The sequence below is a fragment of the Dipodomys ordii genome, unplaced genomic scaffold (genome assembly GCF_000151885.1).
Source record: "Dipodomys ordii isolate 6190 unplaced genomic scaffold, Dord_2.0 Scaffold1, whole genome shotgun sequence".
NCBI classification, from domain to species: domain Eukaryota; kingdom Metazoa; phylum Chordata; class Mammalia; order Rodentia; family Heteromyidae; genus Dipodomys; species Dipodomys ordii.
This window is the reverse complement of record NW_012267217.1, coordinates 31284547-31304851: the sequence shown is the minus strand read 5'-3', so window position 1 is coordinate 31304851 and position 20305 is coordinate 31284547. Positions and strand designations below refer to the sequence as shown.

General features: G+C 36.9%; 1 protein-coding gene across 1 annotated transcript; it reads left to right on the top strand.

The window, feature by feature from the left end:
* The first annotated feature begins 10718 nt into the window (after positions 1-10718).
* Positions 10719-14836, top strand: LOC105982350 (myotubularin-related protein 6-like). The gene is made up of 3 exons (XM_013011927.1): positions 10719-10873; positions 11336-11462; positions 12750-14836. Exons 2-3 carry the CDS (start codon positions 11349-11351, stop codon positions 13008-13010), a joined length of 375 nt encoding a protein of 124 aa, XP_012867381.1. The 5' UTR covers positions 10719-10873; positions 11336-11348; the 3' UTR covers positions 13011-14836.
* Positions 14837-20305: the final 5469 nt, after the last annotated feature.

Sequence of the window (20305 nt, the reverse complement as noted above, 5' to 3'; positions counted from 1 at the left end):
CTTCCTTCCTTCCTTCCTTCCTTCCTTCCTTCCTTCCTTCCTTCCTCCCTCCCTCCCTCCCTCCCTCCTTCCCTTCCTTCTCTTCCTTTTTCTTTCCTTCCCCAGGGCCTCCTGCATGAGAAGCAAGCACTTTACCACTGACTTATACACTCAGTCCATAAATTTGGTAATCACTAATCACCACATCTGATTGATTGTATTAGTTAGATTTTCATTGCAACAATAGAAATAACTGGCACAGAATTTTTTTTGTCAGTCCTGGGGCTCAAAATCCGGGCTTGGACACTGTCCCTGAGCTCCATTTTGCTCAAAGATAGTGCTCTACCACTAGAGCCACAGTGCCATTTCTGACCTTTTTCTATGATTAATTGGAGATAAGAGTCTCACAGGCTTTCCTGTCCAGACTGACTTTGAACTGGGATCCTCAGATCTCAGCTTCCTGAGTAGCTAGGATTACAGGCTTGAGCCACCAGTGCCTGGTGATAATTTTGTAAAGAAAAGAGGCATATGTAGCTCAGAATTATGGAAGTTAAAGAGCATGGTTCTAGCATTGGCTAAATTCTGTTGATGGTCTTCTTGCTTTGTGTCTCAAGGTGGCACAAGAAACAGGGAGTGATAAATCTCTGTCCATATATCATTTTGGTCACTTTAGTTCTTTTTTTTGAAAAATAATACTTTATTTTTTTATTGTCAAGGTGATGTACAGAAGGGTTACAGTTACATAAGTAAGGTAATAAGTGCATGTCTTGTTACCCCTTTCCTCATTTTTCTCCAAATTTCCCTCCCCTTCTAACCCTCCCTTGAGTTGTACAGATTTTTTCCAACATATTGTCTTGTGAATATCGCTGTTACATTGGTTCCCCACTTGGACACAAGAGGTTTTTCTTTGTGTTTTTAATGTGATTTTTTGTTCTTTTTTTGTATGTTCTTCCTGCTATGATATATCCCCTGTTGTCACTGTATTTGATTTTGGTATCGTGGTATTATATATACATTTATCTGAATTAGGGAAGGGAAGGGAAAGAACAGACTGGTGAGAAAAAGGACAAGGGGAGAACCATTGCAAGAGATATATTCTCTTTCCTTCTTATAATGACACAGGGTTCAGTCATGAGAGATTCACTCTGATGATTTACTAATTTTAATCATTTCTGAAGGCCCTACCTCTAAACACTATAGTCATATTAATTTATAACTTTTTTCAGTCACTGGGGTTGAACTCTGGGCCTGGGCACTGTCCCTCAGCTCTTCAGCTCAAGGTGAGCACTCTACTATTTGGGCCACACCACTACTTCCAGTTTTCTGAGTGGCTTATTGGAGATAAGAGTCTCACAGATTTTCTTGCCTGGGCTGGCTTTGAACTGCAATCCTCAGATCTCAGCCTCCTGAGTAACTAGGATTACAGTCATGAGCCACTGGTTCCTAGCTAATTTGTAACTTTTTAAGGTCAATAATGTGTGGCTCTGGGGATTTATTCTGGTATTAGCTTAAAGGAGGAGCCATATTCAAATCATAGATAGCACTGGCTAGCCCAGTGGATGTGTAAGGAACCCGATGTTGCATACTGATTTTAAAAATGCATTCTGACAATTGGGAAATCCCCAATGAAAACAAGTCAATAAACTTGAGGATCCTGCTTTTGTTTTGTTTTGTTGTTGATTTTTTTTTCAAACAAATCATTTCTCCAAGAGACTTTGCACATCTGTTCTGTGAAAGAGTTCAGTTAGTTGAAGTTAAGGTCATCAGACATCCTTTATTTTCATAAGATCTCAAACATCAAAAGAACAGTCTCATGAGATGAGCATTCCCAAATAAATATCTCAGAGAATATTAGATAACCAGAGTTTGTTCAGGTGGAAAGGATGTTCCAAAAGGGAAAAAGATTTAAGTTAATTGTCATTCTGTCAAGAAGCACTAAAAAAAATAAGTAGGGAAGCAACAATGGAATTTATAGAAATGTCTCTCTTAGTTTTTCTGGTCACTATGGGATGCTAACACTGTTGTAAAGCCCAAAAGATGGATGTGAAACATTTCACTTGACCCCCACCCAACAGTACAAAGGAGAATCTGTTATGCCAGAATAGAATTTAACTGTTCTAAGAAGCAAGCTTATTGCTCTTAATGAAAAGACACGGGCATTTTATTTGTTGGAAGGAAATTGCAGCAACCTCAAAGTTATAAACACAATTTGTTTAAACTACAGAAAAGAGTTGATTTAATTAGTCTGAAAACAGGAAATTTTGTTGATTCTAATAAAATGTACTCTTTCCTGTTCTACTGTGCATAATTCAGTCTGCAATGATTTCCCTTATTACACATATCAGCTGCAATCCTCTTATGCAGCTGACCCTCATTAATTAATAATTGTATGTCACAGAGAAGATAAGTCTCTAAGTCAGCCTCTTTGTTGGGCAGATTTAAGATCCATTAAGGTATATTTAACCCTGAGTAGGGAAGAGAAATAATTAGGATCGATGGGCTAGAAATCAAGCACCTTAGAGTATTCAAGGCTGCAGTTGTCTGGTAAAGCAAGCTGGGTAGCATTTGAGATGCACTGATTTTCTTCCTTGTAGGGGGAAAATGTTAACCTTGGTATGTAGCAACAGCATCAATTTTTAATACTGATTTACATTTAGTATTTTTTTTAGTGTCTTGCATGTAACTACATCAATCATTTTAGGAAGATGCAACTTGGTACATAAAACTACATACTCAATTATGCATGACTGGGTTTCTTTTGTGTTGGCTTTTGCAAGCCCACTTGTTACTAAATGATATATTTTTAATTAGCTCTGTGTGCTTGGCACTCTGAAGTTGACTTGGGCTCTCTCTGGAGGCCTTTTAGCCAAATGACCTGGTTTGGGTTATGTGGCTTTTCTTCGTCAGGCAGAACAAATGCATACATTTTATTGAAACATTGGACTTCAATGATCTATAATTTTTATATTTATTTATATAAATTTATTTATTACTCTCCTCTAGTTTCTCAAAAAACATACACTTTGCCATGTTTCTACCTCTTTCATTCTTTTTTTTTCTTTTGTTGATTGTAGGATTTGAACTCAGGGCCTGAGATTTGTCCCTGAACATTTACATGCAAAGCTAACACTCTACTACATTGAGCTACAGCACCAGTTTGTGTTTTCTGGTGGTTAATTGACGGTAAGAGTCTCATGGACTTTCCTGCCTGGGCTGGTTTACAACCAGCGTCCTTGGATCTCAGCCTCCTGAGTAGCTAGGATTACAGACATGAGCTACCACCATGAAGCAGTCTTTTTTCCATAGCATAGGCTAATTTTCTGGCTAAGTTACACACTTGTTCTGTACCTCCCTTTAAATGGATTTTTATGAGGATGTTTCACAATTGTCAAAGGTATTTGAATCTTCTTTGAAAAATCTGCATTTAAAGATATCAGAGACTAGGAATATTTCTCCATCATTTATGCTTTTACTAACACATACTATATAACAAATTTATGTTCTGCATATGTTATACAAATTGAACAGAAAAATCACTTAATGATCAAACACATCTTTCAGTGTTTGACTCCATAAACGTTATTTGATTAGCCATTTCCTTTCTGTTGTATGACCAAAACAACATTTTATGCAATGTTCGATCATATAACTAAATAGTTGTAAATCATTGGTTTCAAGATATTTGAATATACCATTTACATTGATATGTGAGAGGTTTTAGATTATTACCAAATTTAATTCCAAACCTGAAAGGACTTGATATCTTTATTAAAGTCAGCTATAACTGATTTAATATTACTAATGTAGATTTATTTGTTGAAGGTATTTCAAGGTAGATCCAAGATGATCAAGTGGCAATTGAATTGTGACTAATGAAAAGCTAAAAGTAAATGAAAAGAACAATGGAAGAAAAAAATCATAAAGTATTCTGTTTATAAGTTTCAAGGACTTTCTAAATCTAAGGGTGATTTTGCTCAACTTAGTAACTTTTATCCTTCTCTTACATGGCTAAGGAGATTAGTGCTAGCAAGTATTCGATAAAATGAATAAATGAGCAGCCTACAGTAAACCATTTGAAAGAAAACTATAATACCAAAGGAGATATGTTAAGGCATAATATACCTTAACATACACTTCCCTGTAGGATGACAGAAAGAACAAACAATTCTTCTTTCCTAGATGTCTATATATTCCCACTTGCTGAAGGTCACTTTAAAAATATAGACCTTATTAGCAAGTTAGTGTGAATTTGCTCATAATTTAACTAGCTATTACCTTAAACATTCCCACTGAGAAGAATTAGACCTTTTCATATCAAGATGACAGCAGGAGCCACTGGTCTATAACTTGATACTATAACTAAAGTACTTTGAGATTTGTACTGTGAATATGAATAAAATGTTTGGGTCATATATTAGGAGTTGCTTTAAAAAAGTCCATTAGTTAAAATTTGTAGAAGTTTTGATCATACCATGCCAAGATTATCAATTAATTTTCCATTTTCCCTACTATTCCTCCTCCTTCTGTGTAATTTTTATTGTTTAAATGCTTACTTTTCCTCTACAAACCTTACTAATAGATTCACAATAGAAATTTATAAAGAAATAAAAACTGAACCATAATCCTAATGAATAAAAATATTATTAAAAGATAATAATATATAATTTTATCTATTTGAACAACATTCTGATAAGATATAAATCATATATATATAAAACAAAGTTAAACAAGCACTTTTTATATGTGAGGGACATGCAGGTGATGTTGCTATGTGAAATATAATTTATTGATATCCCTTATTAAAAGTATATATATAAAAAACAAACATCTGTAGTGAAGACAGGAATTATCCAATTATTTAACCAAAATATGTATCAATATAAACAGGAATAAAATATTTAAAATGTAGAATATGATCATGATATTGCCAAAACTCACTCAGGTGATATGTCAAAAGTATAAGCACATATCCTTCTCTTACGTTACATAAATTACATTTATGTTCATCAGAAAATGGAGAGAATTAAACATGTTCTTTCAAGCTGTAATAAGTAATATGAAGAAAATGAAAATAAAAATGTGATTGTTTCTATATAAGAATAAACTTGTAAATGGGAAAAAAGCGGTGTTTGTTTCATTTATTTTCTTAAATATATTTATTTTTTTGTAAAAACAATTGTGATGTACAAATTGGTTTCAGTTACATAAATCAGATGAAGGGTATATTTCTTTTTTAATGTATATTTTATTGTAAAGAGACTGTACAGAGGGGTTACAGTTACATGAGCAAGATAATGAGGCCATTTCCTATTGAGCATTGTTACCCTTCCTTTGTTTTTCCCCTACCATCCCTTCTGAACAATGTCACTCTTCTCTCAGTTTGCTATCTCCCAGTTTTTCCCACCTGTCCTCACAAGTTGTAGAGTTCATTTTCAACATGTCTAGTGAGCATCATTGCTCTATTTATCCCACCATTTCTATACTCCTTCTTACCCTCTCAAGGATAGAAATGAAAAAATAATACAAAAGAAAAAGAAAACTGAAGCAGCAATAAAGAAAAAATACCCTCTTGTTCCCTTTTATATGCTGAGCACACCCTCTATCAACTGAACTGCATCCCTAGACACAAGAAAGAACATTTTAGAAGCTGATATAGGTGGGAAACCATATTGAAATGATCTAGAGTCCTGTGCTCTAGACAGAGTGACAGCAAGCATCCTGGGGGAAGAAGTATATGCTGGACACGGAAAGAGATGACAGGAAGAAGTCCATTAAGTCTGGCAGTTCATAGTTAGGAGTATGGATTCTGCTCCAAAGTTTATCAAGGTTATTTGGAAATTTGTATATAGATTTTACAATGTGAAATTTCATGGCTCATACTAGATTTTTTTATTTGTAATAAAAAGATTAAGAGTGATAATGAGGAGTTAATACCATGTACACATTTCAAAGGTTTGAACTACCTGGCTTTGTTCTTTCTTTGAGCTTCTAGTTCTGATTATGTTTGCTTTTAGAGTAGAAAGCAAAGGTGAAAAGTTTTTAGAGAGAATAAGGAAGTTGGGATGCATTTGTTGGTATTGATATCAAGGTTTTGATTTGGATTTTTCCTTTTGTTTCCAATAGAGATAACAGAAGGGTATGACCTCATTTGTAGAAAGGCCAATTCTGATTTGTTTTCTTTAGAAGTCACCCACAACTACAACCAGTGTGTATGTCATTCATGCAAAGTTTTTCTCTCTCTGCCTAAACAGAGAAAGAATAAATTTAAGAAGAAACACAAGAGAAGAGTTTCAAAATAAGAAAAAAGGAACAATATTGCAAACATAAGTTTAACATTATTTATAATTTTTGTGCCTAAGGTTTTAAGTTTATTTGAAATATAGCTTAATAAAGCAACCTTTGCTTTAGGTAGTAGTTAGATAATGTGTTTGCAGTTTTTGCATGAGAATTTTAGCTTTCTTTTCCTAAAATAAAAAAAATTAGAGAAATATGGAGAAAGTGAGAATGTGACAAGTATGATAAAGAAAATAACTAACAAAAGTGAAAAGCTTGATGCACAGAATATAAAGTATATTTATCACTTGACAAAATAATTTCATGATATATGTAAGATATTTAGAAAGCTATGGATATTATGTAGCTATACCATATAAGTGTATTGCTAATGGTTAACTAAGTGCACTAATTCTGTGTGTGTGTGTGTGTGTGTGTGTGTGTGTGTGTGTGCGTGCGTGTGTATTACTGGGGGAAAAACCCAGGTCATTAAACTGGGTGGTAAGCAAGTACTCTACCACTGAGCTACACCATATTCCTCATCTACAACCTTGAATTTTACATAGTGAACCATTTGTTAACTACAATTTCTCATGATACTACCTTTCTACAGAGAAGAAAAAAAATCCCATTGATATTACTGAACTGAGAATCACCTCATTTTGCTATAGTTTTACTTGTCCAAAATTTTTTATGGCCATTAACAGTAGAGATGATCTAAATAATCTGTTCCATTCTTTCTACATCAAAAAAATCTGTTATACATTGGCAAAAATCATAAACTAAAATTGAAAGAATGACATTTGAATCAAATAACAATTGTAATATAGTGTTGCATTGATGATCAATGGATAAATTAATTGTGAGCAATTTGCATGACTTTTCCTGGGAGATGCCTTTTGCATCCTTCATTTGTTAGTTCATAAAGCTATTATATTGTTTTGTTTTACAAATGCATTCATGGAGAGTTCTTCTGAACATACTACTCTGAATAAATTCTGCAATGGCATTCATATTGTCATATATCAAATCCCAATAAAGTGTAAAAGCACAAACTTTTGGCCAGAGCTCTCTATTAACATCTTCAAAATTCTCTCACCCCTCCTCCTAAAATGCAGACCTAATCTGGCCTTAAGAACCAGAAACTGTACGTATATTTGAAATATTTTTCATAGTTTATCATATTAGCTTGAAAATATAATTAGTAGTTTTAAGGCCTACCTCTTAAGGTTCCTAGATACTTCCCAAATGGCACCCCCTGCTAGGATCAAGCCCCCAACATAGAGACTTGTAGGAAACACTTCAAATCCAAACCATAACACATATGCTCCATATGAGACACAGTATATAATAAGAAATAATTGTATTATATATAATAATTATGTTACCATATTACTACAATATGCCAATGATATATTTATTAATATATTTTTTAAAACTATTAAAATATAAAAATCCAATGAAAGTAGTACAAATATGAATAGAGAACTGGGGAAGTAGAAATCGAATAGTCAATGAATGTTGGAAATGATTGCCAGGTAGTTCTACTAATTAAAACAATAACTACAAAGTATTTAATATTAGACATAAAAATACTAGTCTAAATTATTGGGATCACTTTTAAAGGAAATTAAGCCATACATAGAAATATGAAGACTCACATACCTTTAACAAATAACTTCATTCTTACATGAGTTGAAAAGAGGAGAGGGGAGAAGAGAGAAGGAAGAAGGCAGAGGGGGGGAAAGGAAAGAGGGAAGAGAAGAGAAGGGAAGAGAAAGGAATGGAAAAGAAGAGAAGAGGTAAAGAGAGCTGAAAATATTTAACTATCCCTTCTAAGCAAGGAAAATTCAAAAGAAAAATGATTACTCACAAAATTGACATTGTCATAAAGTGAACAAAAGAGATGCAAAAATATCAAAATAAGGAATGTCACTTGGCCTTGGTGACTCATGACTCTCCTCTTGGCTATTCAAGAAACTCATATCTGAGTATCATAGTTCCAAGTCTTCCAGGACAGGAAAGCCCCAAGACACTTATCTCCAATTGTTTGGTGTAAACTTGTTCAACCACTTTGAAAAGCAATGTGAAAGTTCCTCAAAAAACTCCACATAGAGCTCCCCTATGACACAACAATCCCATTTCTGGGCATTTACCAAAATGACCACAAACAAAGCCATACTAAAGCTACCAGCACAACTATGTTTATCATAGCTAAGATATGTAAACAATCTAGATGCCTCCAGTAGATGAATGGATTAAGAAAATGTGATATATATACAAAATGGAATTCTATGCCTCCATCAGAAAGAATGACACTGCCCCATATGTTAAGAAATGGAAAGACTTGGAAAAAATTATATTAAGTGAAGTAAACCAGGCCCAAAGGAACATAGGTCCCATGGTTTCTCTTATTTGCAATAACTAGCATATATCTAGGACAAGCAGAAAAGGTCAAAAGCTATGTAATATGACCATATAAGATGATGCTTAGCAAAATGAATCCCAAGATAGAGACACAAGAGGTTTTATATTTTGTTGCTGTTGTTTTTAATGGACTTAAAATGTACTTTGTGATGTTTTTGTTTGTCTTCTTGTATGTTCTTCCCTCATGGCATAGTCCCTGTTTTCACTGTATTTGATTCTGGTGCTAATAAGGATACAGGTTGACCCATTGTAACAATGAGATGTATAAGACACTATCTTGAAAACGAACTTTACAACTTTAGGGTGGGGGAGGGAAAGGAAGAGAGGAGTCAGGGAGGTGGGGAGGGAAGAGATGATAGGGGAAAAAACAAAGAAGGGGGTAATGTTCGATAGAAAATGTACTTATCACCTTACTCATGTAACTGTAACCCCTCTATACAGTATCTTTACAAATATATATATATATATATTAAAATGAATGCTAACATAAAAAATAGATAAATAGTTTTATTTTTATTTTTTTCATAACAAGACCTACAACCATAAATGGTGGTTGTCTAAACAAAATGTCTTAACAGTATGAAATAGAACTGAACTTAATGGGTTTTATTGTCTGTATTTGTTTTTATTTATTTATTTATTTGGGTCTGGTAGTGGGGCCTGAACTCTGGGCCTGGGTGCTGTCCCTCAGCTCTTCAGCTCAAGGCTAGCGCTCTACCAGTTGAGCCACAGCACCACTTCTGGCTTTTTTCTTTTTGCTTATGTGGTGCTGAGGAATCGAACCCAGGGCCTCATGCACGCAAGGCAAGCGATTTAGCCACCTTCCCAGCCCTTGTCTTATTTCTGAATGTAAGGACCTTCCTAATGTCTCTTACCCTCACAGCAGTAGAAAAGTATGTATAGCATAAGTGTTCAGGCTACTAAGTCTTTCCAGACTCACACACCTATGCAACAAGCTCCAAGAACAGAAACTGTTACTGTACCCTAGAAACTTCTGTGATGCTGATTTTCAATTTGAGTATGTATTTTAGAACAGACAAATCTTTACATTATTCTGCTTCCAAGAAAACACTGATCACTAGTTTTAAAGTGTGGTAGATTTTTTAAAGTGTTGGTTTGTGAGCAGGGTAGTGGAGCTTATGTCTATAATCATATCAACTCAGGAGGCTGAGATCTGAGAATCACAGTTCAAAGCAAGTCTGGGCAGGAAATTCTGTGAAATTCTTTTAATTTTCAACTAACCAGCAGATATGATTGTCAGACATCATTCATGTCTAGAAGTGGAGCTGTGGTTCAAGTGGTAGAGTACCAGCCTTGAGTGAAAAAGCCAAATGAGAGCAATGAGGCCCTGAGTTCAAGCCCAGTACCAGCACAAGAAGAGAGAAGAAAAAGCAAATGAATATTTCATAGTTTTCTTCCTCTAAGATGGAATCATGGAAAAATGAGAAGATTGTCCACTTTGTCCCTCACAACCATTCTGCCTTTTACTCATGTTTTCTTTCTCTCCCTTTCCACTCCAGAGTGCTGGAATTACAGGTCTGAACCACTACTCCTGGTTTACTACACACTCAGATTTGCATTTTAACTGGCATTTAGAACCTTGCATCATGACCTAACCTCGTCTGTTTGTCTTGTTTGTATCCACTTAATTGTGTTCCTACCCTATGATACTTGACATTGTACCCTAGATAGGGGGTTAAGAAAATCAGACCAAATGGAGCTACAGTAATGTCTTCACCCATATTTGTATGTGTAGTTATCTGCAATAGCTAGAACAAGGATCAACCTTTGCAATTGTGTGGCTTGAGAGGATCCTGTCAAGTGTATATGGTTGAGAGAAAAAAAAGATCTACCTGTGTTATGTTCAAGACACATGGCATTCACCTTATTATGTGGTTATGAATAAAAAGCAAAACAAAACAAAAAACACAATTCATAGACAGGAGATGAATCTGTGGATTGAAGAAAACCCTAAAACTTAATTCTACTTTGAAAGCAGTTTTCTAGTTTATAAAGATGAATACTTGCATCTCTGAACAAGATCTTTGTTTCTCTTATTAAGATTGAAGGAGAAGACTCACTCCCTGTGGCCATTTCTTTTGGATAACCAAAAGAAATACTTAAATCCTCTGTACAATTCCAAGTCTCAGAAATTTACAGTTCTGGAGCCAAATACAGTCTCTTTCAATTTTAAGTAAGTTGGCATCATTGCAGTTTTATATTTGATTTTTCTCAAACATAATTTAATGAACCTTTTAATTTTTAAAAGTTTTTTTAATCTTGAAAAATTTTAATGAATCTTTTAAATTATACATAGTGTGTAGTGTGATTATTGGATACATATATACAATGTGTAATGATCAAAGGGTAGTTACCATTTCCAAGTCTTTAAATTAAAAAAATGTTTTTGATTATCATATAATTAAATGTATTTTTGAGATACATTGTGATATTTTAGTACTGTGACAGTATATAATGATCAAATCAGGGTAAATAATGTTTTTTTCTCCTTATCATTGTATTTGCAATCTTTGAGCTCTTCTCAGTTATTCATAAAATACACAGCAGGCTAGTGAACTGTAGACATTGGAAAACATTAAAATGTATTACTTCAGTCTAATTAGGTTTTAGTAAAGCTTCTTTTTTTGTGATAAAGGTTTTGGAGAAACATGTATCACCAGTTTGACCGAACATTGCATCCTAGGCAGTCTGTATTCAATATAATTCTGAATATGAATGAACAAAATAAACAATTAGAGGAAGACATTGAAGATCTAGAATCTGTAAGTATTCTGAAGTCTCTAATATAATTTTAATATTAGTTTAATTTGCTATATTTAATTTACTATATTTTGGATTTCCATGACTACAAATGAATTTCAGTGACTTTAACATGTTTATTGACCATTTGGTATTCCCTTCCTGTGAATGGACTAATCAAACTTTTGTTCATTTGCTTTGCCTTTTGTCTTACTGGTTTGCAAGAGTTCGTAATACACAGATAGCAATTCTCTGTTAGTGAATGTGTATTACAAACAACTGTCCAGCCTACTCTCTTCTACTTGATTCATGATATATTTTATACTGATTTTATGAAGTTTCATGTCAAATTTATCAATTTTTATGCTTAAGAAATCCTGGACAATTCTTTTTTTCTCTCTCTCCTCAGTCATGGGGCTTGAACTTAGGGATTTGGCACTGTCCATGAGTTCTTTTGCTCAAGGCTATTGCTCTATCACTTTCAGCCACAGCACCACTTCTGGTTTTCTGGTGATTAATTGGAAGTAAGAGTCTCTTGGATTTACTGCCCCAGCTAGCTTTGAACTGCGATCCTCAGGTCTCAGTGTCCTGAATAGCCAGGATTATAGGTAATAGCCACCAGAATCCAACTCTGGACACCTTTTTACACTGAAGACAATGACTCTTATCTGCCCCTTGGGCAGATGTCCCTTAGTGATCTTAGCTAACAACGTGGGCAAATTGTAAGAGTGTTCAAGAAAAGCAGGCCCAGAATATGGGTAACAAGAGAAGACTTTCCAGATTAGTATAAAGATTGGAACAGCATGATATCCTGCTACAGGATTCTTCTTTAAACACTATTCTATTAAAAAGAAAAAGAAAAATACTTCTCTTGTGTTCTAAGCAGCATGTTCAGCTAGCAAACCTTTGTAAACCCAGGTAGCAAGACCTGGAGCTAAGCTTGCAATTGCTAGTAGTTGACACTTCTAGGAAAGTGTATCATGTTCATTTCTGTCTTTTAAATATTTACTTGCCAGACTTTTAGTGTAATACATTCCCTTTTCACATATGAAAGCCTAGTGATGTTTTACATTCATGTCTGGCCGGCTTGATTGATAAATATAAAAACATAGATAATTATTTTCCACTACAAAAGTTCTGGATTCGCATTTTAAATGATTCTCTTGTCATGTGCACTAGCCATTATGAAGTTTTTGAAATTTATTTTTGCATCATATGTAGAACATTTGAAAAGAGTATGTTTTATTTCACCTAGTTTAGACTGACCATATAATATCTGTAGTTATATTTTCCCCAAATTTTTGTTTTAGAAAATCAAGCAACGAAAAAATAAGCAAACGGATGACATCATCCCTAAAGAATTGTTACATTCAGTTCATCCTGAATCACCTCCCCTCAAAACCTCCCTGTGTCTTAAAGAGCAGACTCTGCTGCCTGTGAGTGATGCACTTCGAACCATAGAGGGCAGCAGTCCCGCGGATAATCGCTACAGTGACTACGCCGAGGAGTTTTCCAAGTCAGAACCTACTGTGGTCAGCTTAGAGTATGGCGTGGCAAGAATGACTTGTTAGTCCTACACTGACTACAGTGCAAGAGGCAGGTGATGGTGAAGATGGTCTCTGCAAATGGCCAAAGGGATTCAAGTAATAATGACCTTGGGGGTTAGCAGTAGGTAAATAATTGAAGACAGAATAATAACTGTCCTTGTTGTGAGAGAAAGAAGTCAGGTTTGATTACATCTCTTTAGCAAGGAGAATGACCATCAGTTCTGTAAGAAATGAGTGTTATTTGGCAAGTTTCCTCAAAACGCAATTTGCACAGTACACTAGATGACATTTCTGTATTGTTTCTGTGTTAATTACAGCCAAACATGAATAGCTTTCCTTAAGTATATTTTAACTTTTAGAAAGCAAACCAGACAAAATGATCCCTATCTAATTATTGTCATGGCATGTACTTCTAATTATGTGACTGTGTAACTGAATAGTGACATGTTTTGCCTTTTAGTGATGTGAATTTTGAAGTGCCACGAAAAATATTTCTAAAGAGGGCCTTAAGATAAATTCTCAGTGTATTCTTTACCCTTCAGTTTGAAAACCTACTAGAAGATATTTTGTTACTCTTCTGGGCAGCCTTATTTTGTGGGTGCAGAATTAACACTGTCATTACTTCAGGGGCCACACACTGCGTTCTCTGGCATCCACAGTTGCACAAGTTGTACATTTATTTAACCCCACTTCCAGATTCAAAGGAACGAAATGGAAGGTTTTGTTGGATTGTAATGGGCTTGATGGTTTATTTACAGCTTAGATTATTGACACATATAAGCACACTGATTTTTAAAATATAGATTACTGCATCCTATTGACTCATTTTGTGGTTGTCTTTAATCTTTTAATAATGGTGTAGGTATGAAGAGCTCTTAAGCTTTTTGTTCCTGAAGCAGTGAATAGTACATACATGTATTTTTATTTAAATGCCCTTTATCTCCCAATATATTGGTAGTCTTCCCACATTGAGCTTTTGGTATGCCGAAAAACTTTTAAGTTAAAAGGGAAGTACAGATAGTTCCAATTTTGCTTAGTTGCATAAATCTTGAAGCAGTAATTTTTAAGTGGAACATTTTTGTTTCTTCTCTGTTAAATATAGAAGGAAAACTAAGGAGAGCCTAGTTAGTTTAACAAAAGCAGCTTGGGAAGGGTTTAATTTCACCTTGGTATTTTCACACTCTTTACTAATCCATATCTTTATATTAACAGTAAAGAAGTCAATTGGCAATAGCAGTGTTACCCAGCTAACTTTACAACTCAAGAGTTTGGGCATTGTGGCTGTACAATTCAAGAAACTCTGAAATCTGCTCAGATTGCTCAAGTGACTCTTTATTCCACCCATCTCTGTTATAGTAGTTTTGACCACACCCAGCGTTTCCATATGAATGCAGCCAATGTTATATGTGACCTTCTCTAATTTGTTTATTTTTTCAGCTCATTTCTATAATACCTTATGTAATAAGGAAACGGTTCTGCTTCTTAAACTGTAACAGAAATGTGCTATAAAATATAGTAAGCAAATAACAAATCTTATTTCCTAGAAAAGGAATAACCACAAAGGGAAGCTTTCGTGCCTTGGTTCTAGTCACATTGTGTTTTAGAATCTTCATGGCAGACTTCTTGTATTCAGCTCATCAGTTACCTTAATCTTCAACTTTAGACATATATTTATGTGTTTACATGCCCACACGTGGACTGAAAAATCAGCATCCTAAGTGACCTACAAGGTTTATGTTGGCAAAAAGCAATGTCTTATAAAATTGGATTTGTGTTCATTGTGTCTTGGAATGTATAGCATGTAAATTATTTCATGTATTATTTAAAAGAAATTAAATGTTCATGTTTCATTTCTAATGCTTTTCTTTTGGGGGGATCAAGTAGTGGTGGTGGTTTTTTCCCCCTGCCTCGCAAATGATCATATGCATTACATTAACAGTGTAAGTTTTTAGCATTTCGTTTCTCTTAAGGATTGTTGATGATTGTTGATGAATGACTCCTGGTAGATAGAAAAATAATTTCTATATCCCATAGTAGTTATGGGCTAAAAGAATGAGAGGATGCAACCAACAGCCTCTCATTTGACTGTTACAATTAATGCTTCCTCTTAATGGAATACTGCGTCCACTGAGCCACATAGGTTCAGGATGAGCTTCTCTCTAAAGACAGGTCTGATGTCAAGATGGAGAGAAAAGGGACTGCTCAGAAGAAGGTAAATTGGCTGTGAGGATTGGCACAAGTCAGCTGGGCATGAAGCAGGGTTGGGGAATGAAGGAGATCCACACATCCATCCCAGGAGACCACGCAGAAGCAGGCAGGCACAGGAGAAAGATTACTATAAGGTTTATTACAGGGTCTGGGGATAGGAAGTGAGGTAGATGGGAGTTCAGGTGGATCTGGGCGAAGAGAGGGAGGGGCCAGCTGAATGGAGGGAACTCCAGGAATGGGAGGGGGGCCAGGTGTGGGTGGAGCGGGGGGACCAAAGATGAGCATAATACCAACAGGGAATTTTGATTTTAAAAATAGAAATGGAACTTTCCTAGAAGCATTCTATGTGGTGGGTAGGGAAGCCGAGCAGGAATGTGATGTCAGGCTAGCAAAAACTTAATTTTTGCAGCTCAGTTTTAGAATTTCGAAAGTATTCCAAGTTGGAAAATTTGGAGTAAATAAATACTAGTTGGGGGCTGGGAAGGTGGCTCAGTGGTAGAGCCCTTTCCTTGCATGCATGAGGCCCTGGGTTTGATTTCTCAGCACCACATAAGAAAAAGAAAAAAGCCTGAAGTGGCGCTGTGGCTCAAGTGGTAGAGCGCTAGCCTTGAGCTGAAGAGCTGAGGGACAGTGCCCAGGCCCAGAGGTCAGGCCCCACAACCGGACCCAAAAATAAATAAATAATAAATACTAGTTGTCTATATAACTAGAGAAGAGTAACAGACTTTACTTCCAGTTTTTTGTTGGTTAATTAGAGGTAAGAGTCTCATGGACTTTTCTGCCCTGACTGGCTTAAAACCATAATCCTCAGATCTCAGCCTTCTTAGTAGTTTGGATTACAGACATGAGCCACCAATCCTGGTAAATTGTTTGGTATTTTTGAGGCACATAATGATATTGGTGCCAAATACTTGTTTGTTAAATGATAAAAGCTATTTTATGAATATTAAATGAGTGACAATGTATTGGATGCTTGGAGGTAAGCCAGTAGTCTCTGTGTTTTTTTCCTGAAGGTTCCTCAGTAACTGTTAGAATCACTTAGGACATAATATTAAAAATGTAGATTCTTGAGCCCAAGGAAGGTAGAGTTTAAGGCCCTCCCTCAGACACCTGTGTAGGTCAAGTGAAGAGTTGGTGGTTTCATCGGATTTGAAATACACCAAAGTGGCCCCCAAGTTCCTGAAAAACAAGTTAGGCCTCCGTGTTTATCATGATCCACAAATCAGAGGTGCCATCATGACCCAAATGTCAGAAGGTCACACATTGCTTAGCTAAGTGATTCCAAAATGACTATAAAGCAAGGGAGGCCAGTGAGCTTTCTCTATTTCATTAGGACTTCTTTTCTTTTTCTTTTTTGGTGCCAGTCCTGGGCTTTGAACTCAGGGACTCTGGGCACTGTCCTGGAGCTTTATTGCTCAAGAATAGCACTCTACCATTTGAGCCATGACTCCACTTTACAACATTTCTAGTGGTTAATTGAAGATGTGGGATGAGAGTTTCCTGCCAGACTGGCTTTGAACCACCATCCTCAGATCCCTGCCTCCTGAATACTTACTCAGTAAGACAATTTTAAGCTTTGGGGTTAAGCAAGACTGGTGTTAGGTCATCATGTTAGAAGGCCAGGTGTGAGCTCAGGGAAAATCCATGATGGCTCCCAGATTTTTCATGGAGGAAACAGGGATGGGACTGCACTCAGCTGGGCACTGCCCCCACCCTTGACATCCATCCAATCAGGAGTCCTTTCTGTGCGATTCACAGAAGTGTTCCAATCATAAGTTAGGGCAGAATCCATGCTTGAGTTCCAAAGTGAGAAAACCAATCACAACACATATCCACCCCTTAACCAATCAGAACAGGAACATGCCCTTAGGGGGAGGAGGCAAGAAAACTTAATAACTAGCAAGAATGAGAAAAAGGGGAAGAGAGAAAGGAGGGGAAGAGAGAGAGAGGAGAGTGCACAAATTGATCTTCTGCACAATGGATTCCCTTAAATGAGTCCATTCACTGTTCTTTCGCTTGCCAATGAAGGTAAGTAGCATTACTAAGGGCTCCTGTGTTCATTTGCAGAAAAATATATGGACCTGGAAAAAATGTTATACAGTAAGTCAGGCTCAGAGAAACAGGAGACACCTGTGTTTTCCTTCATATGTAAAGGTTAGATCTAAATTATAAATGTAAATGTATATAGTCATATGCATATATATACATCAACATATTAACTAAAATATGGTATAAGCAGGAGAGGAATCCAATGGTATCCTTTGAAAACTATCATATAGTTTAACATAATGAATACCAGAAGGCTGGTACATGAGTTGGCCAAGGTGGGGTTGGGGTTGAGATCAAGGTAGGGGGTCAGATGCTTGGAAAAAGGAAGGGTGGATGAATGCAGTCATAAAATTCAATGTAGATATGTGAATATGGAGCCAGGTGGATTGAAGTGATTGGGGGGGGATGCATTGTACTCACAAGCTAACATGTTGAATTGAAACCCCTTGGTACAACTATTTGACAGTAATAAAAAAATACTAATATTAAAGCTGGGTGCTGGTGGTTCACCTGTAATCACTATTACACAGAAGGCTGAGATCTGAGGATCGTGTTTTGAAACCATCCTGGGCAAGAAAGTCTGTGAGATTCTTATCTCCAATTAATCAACAAAAAAAAGTTGGAAGTGGAGCTGTGGCTCAAGTGGTAAAGTGCTAACCTTGAGCAAAAAAGCTCAGGGACAGGACTCAGGCCCTGAAGTAAGCCCCAGGACTGGCACACAAAATAAATAAAAAGGAACTTAAGCCATGTACTGGTGGCTCTTGCCTGTAATCCTAGCTACTCAGGAGGCTGAGATTTGAGGATCACGGTTCAAAGCCAGCCTGGGCAGGAAAGTCCCTGAGATTCTTTATTTTATTTGTGAACATACTGTACAGAGGGGTTACAATTACATGGGCAGGATAATGCATACATTTCTTACCAAGCATTGCAGCCTCCTCCTTTGTTTACCCTTCACATCCCTTCCCAGCCTCCCCCCTCCCCCCCTGAGATTCTTATCTCCAACAAGCTACCAGTAAACCAGAAGTGGTGCTGTGGCTCAAGTGGTAGAGTGCTAGCCTTGAACTGAAGAACACAGGGACAGCGCCCAGGCCCATAGGTCAAGCCCCATGACTGACAAAAACTTAAAAAAAAAAAAAAAAGGTTCCTGTGCTCTGAAGACACCTGCCAGGAGTACTTGGGTGACAGTTCCAGGCCAGGTGGCACTTTGCCAAATGCTTTCAGAAAATGTGCAATGCTGAAAAGCGTTGCATGTTTTCCTATTTTTCTGCAGCTGCTAGCCAAGTGCTTTCCTCTTTGGGAGGGCCTCGTGCTTGTTTTCCTTGATTTTTTCCAATTTAAAACAACACAGAAATAAAACTGGAGCTTGAACCCATGGCTTGGAAGCTGTCCCTTTGCTTTTTCACTCAGGGCTGGTGCTCTACCATTTGAGCCACACCTCTGCTACTGCCGTTTTATTGGTTAATTTATAAGGGTATCCCTGACTTTCCTGCCCAGGGTGGTTTCAAACCACAATGTTCAGATCTCAACTTGAGATCTGAGTAGCTAGGATAACAGAGGTGAGCTACAGCACCTAGTCTGACCTAATTTCTTACCTTTCATTGTTAACGTATTCAAAAAGCCTTTCCCACTGCAAATCCTTTAGCTTAGCCTTCATTTTTGAATTCCTGGGGGTTTTGATTTGAACTAATAAAATTTGCAGCCCTTCTAGGGCTATATATTTAATGGGTAAGATACAAAAGGAAAAGAGAAAGCTACTCTCTCTAAAAAGAATATTTATAGCTACCTCTGTTCCTCTCCTTCTTTTGACTGACCACATGTCAGTTCCAGGTGTACTTTATTTTGGCAAGGTTTCTATTCTCTCATACAATTAAGACCTATATGGATTAAATTCTTAGCAAAGTGGCTGGTTCATGAACCAACTGACCAGTTCATGTTGTCTTTAAGGTAAAATGAATAGCTCAGGCACTGGAGGCTCATGCCTGTAATCTTAGCTACTCAGGAGGTTGAGATCTGAAGATCACAGTTCTAAGCCAGCTCAGAAAAGTTCGTGAGACTCTTATCTCCAATTAACCAGCAAAAAGCTGGAAGTGGAGATGTTGCTCAAGTGGTAGAGCAACATCTTTGAGCAAAAAACCCAAATGAGTGTGAGGCCCTTTCAAGCCCCAGTATAGGCCCAGAAAGAGGAAGGCAGGAAGGAAGGGGGGGGGAGGAAGGAAGGAAAGAAAAAAGGAAGGAAAGAAGGAAGGAAGGGAGGGAGGGAAAGAGGATCAGACACATCCATCCGAGGGGACCACACAGAGGCAGGCAGGCAGATTATTATAAGGTTTATTAGAGGAGTCATATTTTCCCCCAAGAGGAAGCACATGGACTATGTCACCATCCAGGTAGCAGGAAGGTCTGGGGGACAGGAAGTGAGGTAGATGGGAGTTCAGGTGGGTCTGGGCGGAGAGAGGAAGGGGCCAGCTGTATGGAGGGAACTCCAGGATGGGAGGGGGCCCAGGTCTGGGTGGAGCTGAGGACCAAAGGTGAGCATAACACTAACAGGAAGGAAGGAAGGATTATTTAGTGAATGACCTATGGCTCAAATGTTGTTTATGTTATTAAAAAATATAAAAATAGGCCAGGTGCCTGTAATCGTAGCTACTCAGGAGGCTGAGATCTGAGGATCATGGGTCAAAGCCAGTCTGGGCAGAAAAGTCTGTGAGACACTTATTTCCAATAAACTACTCAGAGAAAGCTGGAAATGGTGCTGTGGCTCAAGTGGTAGAGTGCCAGCTTCGGGCAAAGAAACTCAGGGACAATGCCCAGGCCCTGAGTTCAAGCCAGGACCAACAACAACAACAAAAAAAGTAAATACATACGACTAGTAGTTTCTGCCCTGGAGAGTTTAATAAAACAGAAATAGGAACATAATACAAGAAAATTAGTGTGAGTAGAAATCTGCTGGCAACATTTCCCTACAATCATCCACTTTAGGAACACAGGAGTCAGGAAGGTTCTAGAGGCAGAACAGGAGTTGGGTTGAGTTTTAGAGATCGGGTAGGAATTCAGCAAAGGTTAAA

Bases quoted from the DNA above. Each gene is read 5' to 3' on its own strand.
- LOC105982350 (XM_013011927.1), top strand. From the start codon at position 11,349: ATGTATCACCAGTTTGACCGAACATTGCATCCTAGGCAGTCTGTATTC. The intron at 11,463-12,749 runs GTAAGTATTCTG...TTTTTGTTTTAG, and splicing joins ACATTGAAGATCTAGAATCT to AAAATCAAGCAACGAAAAAA.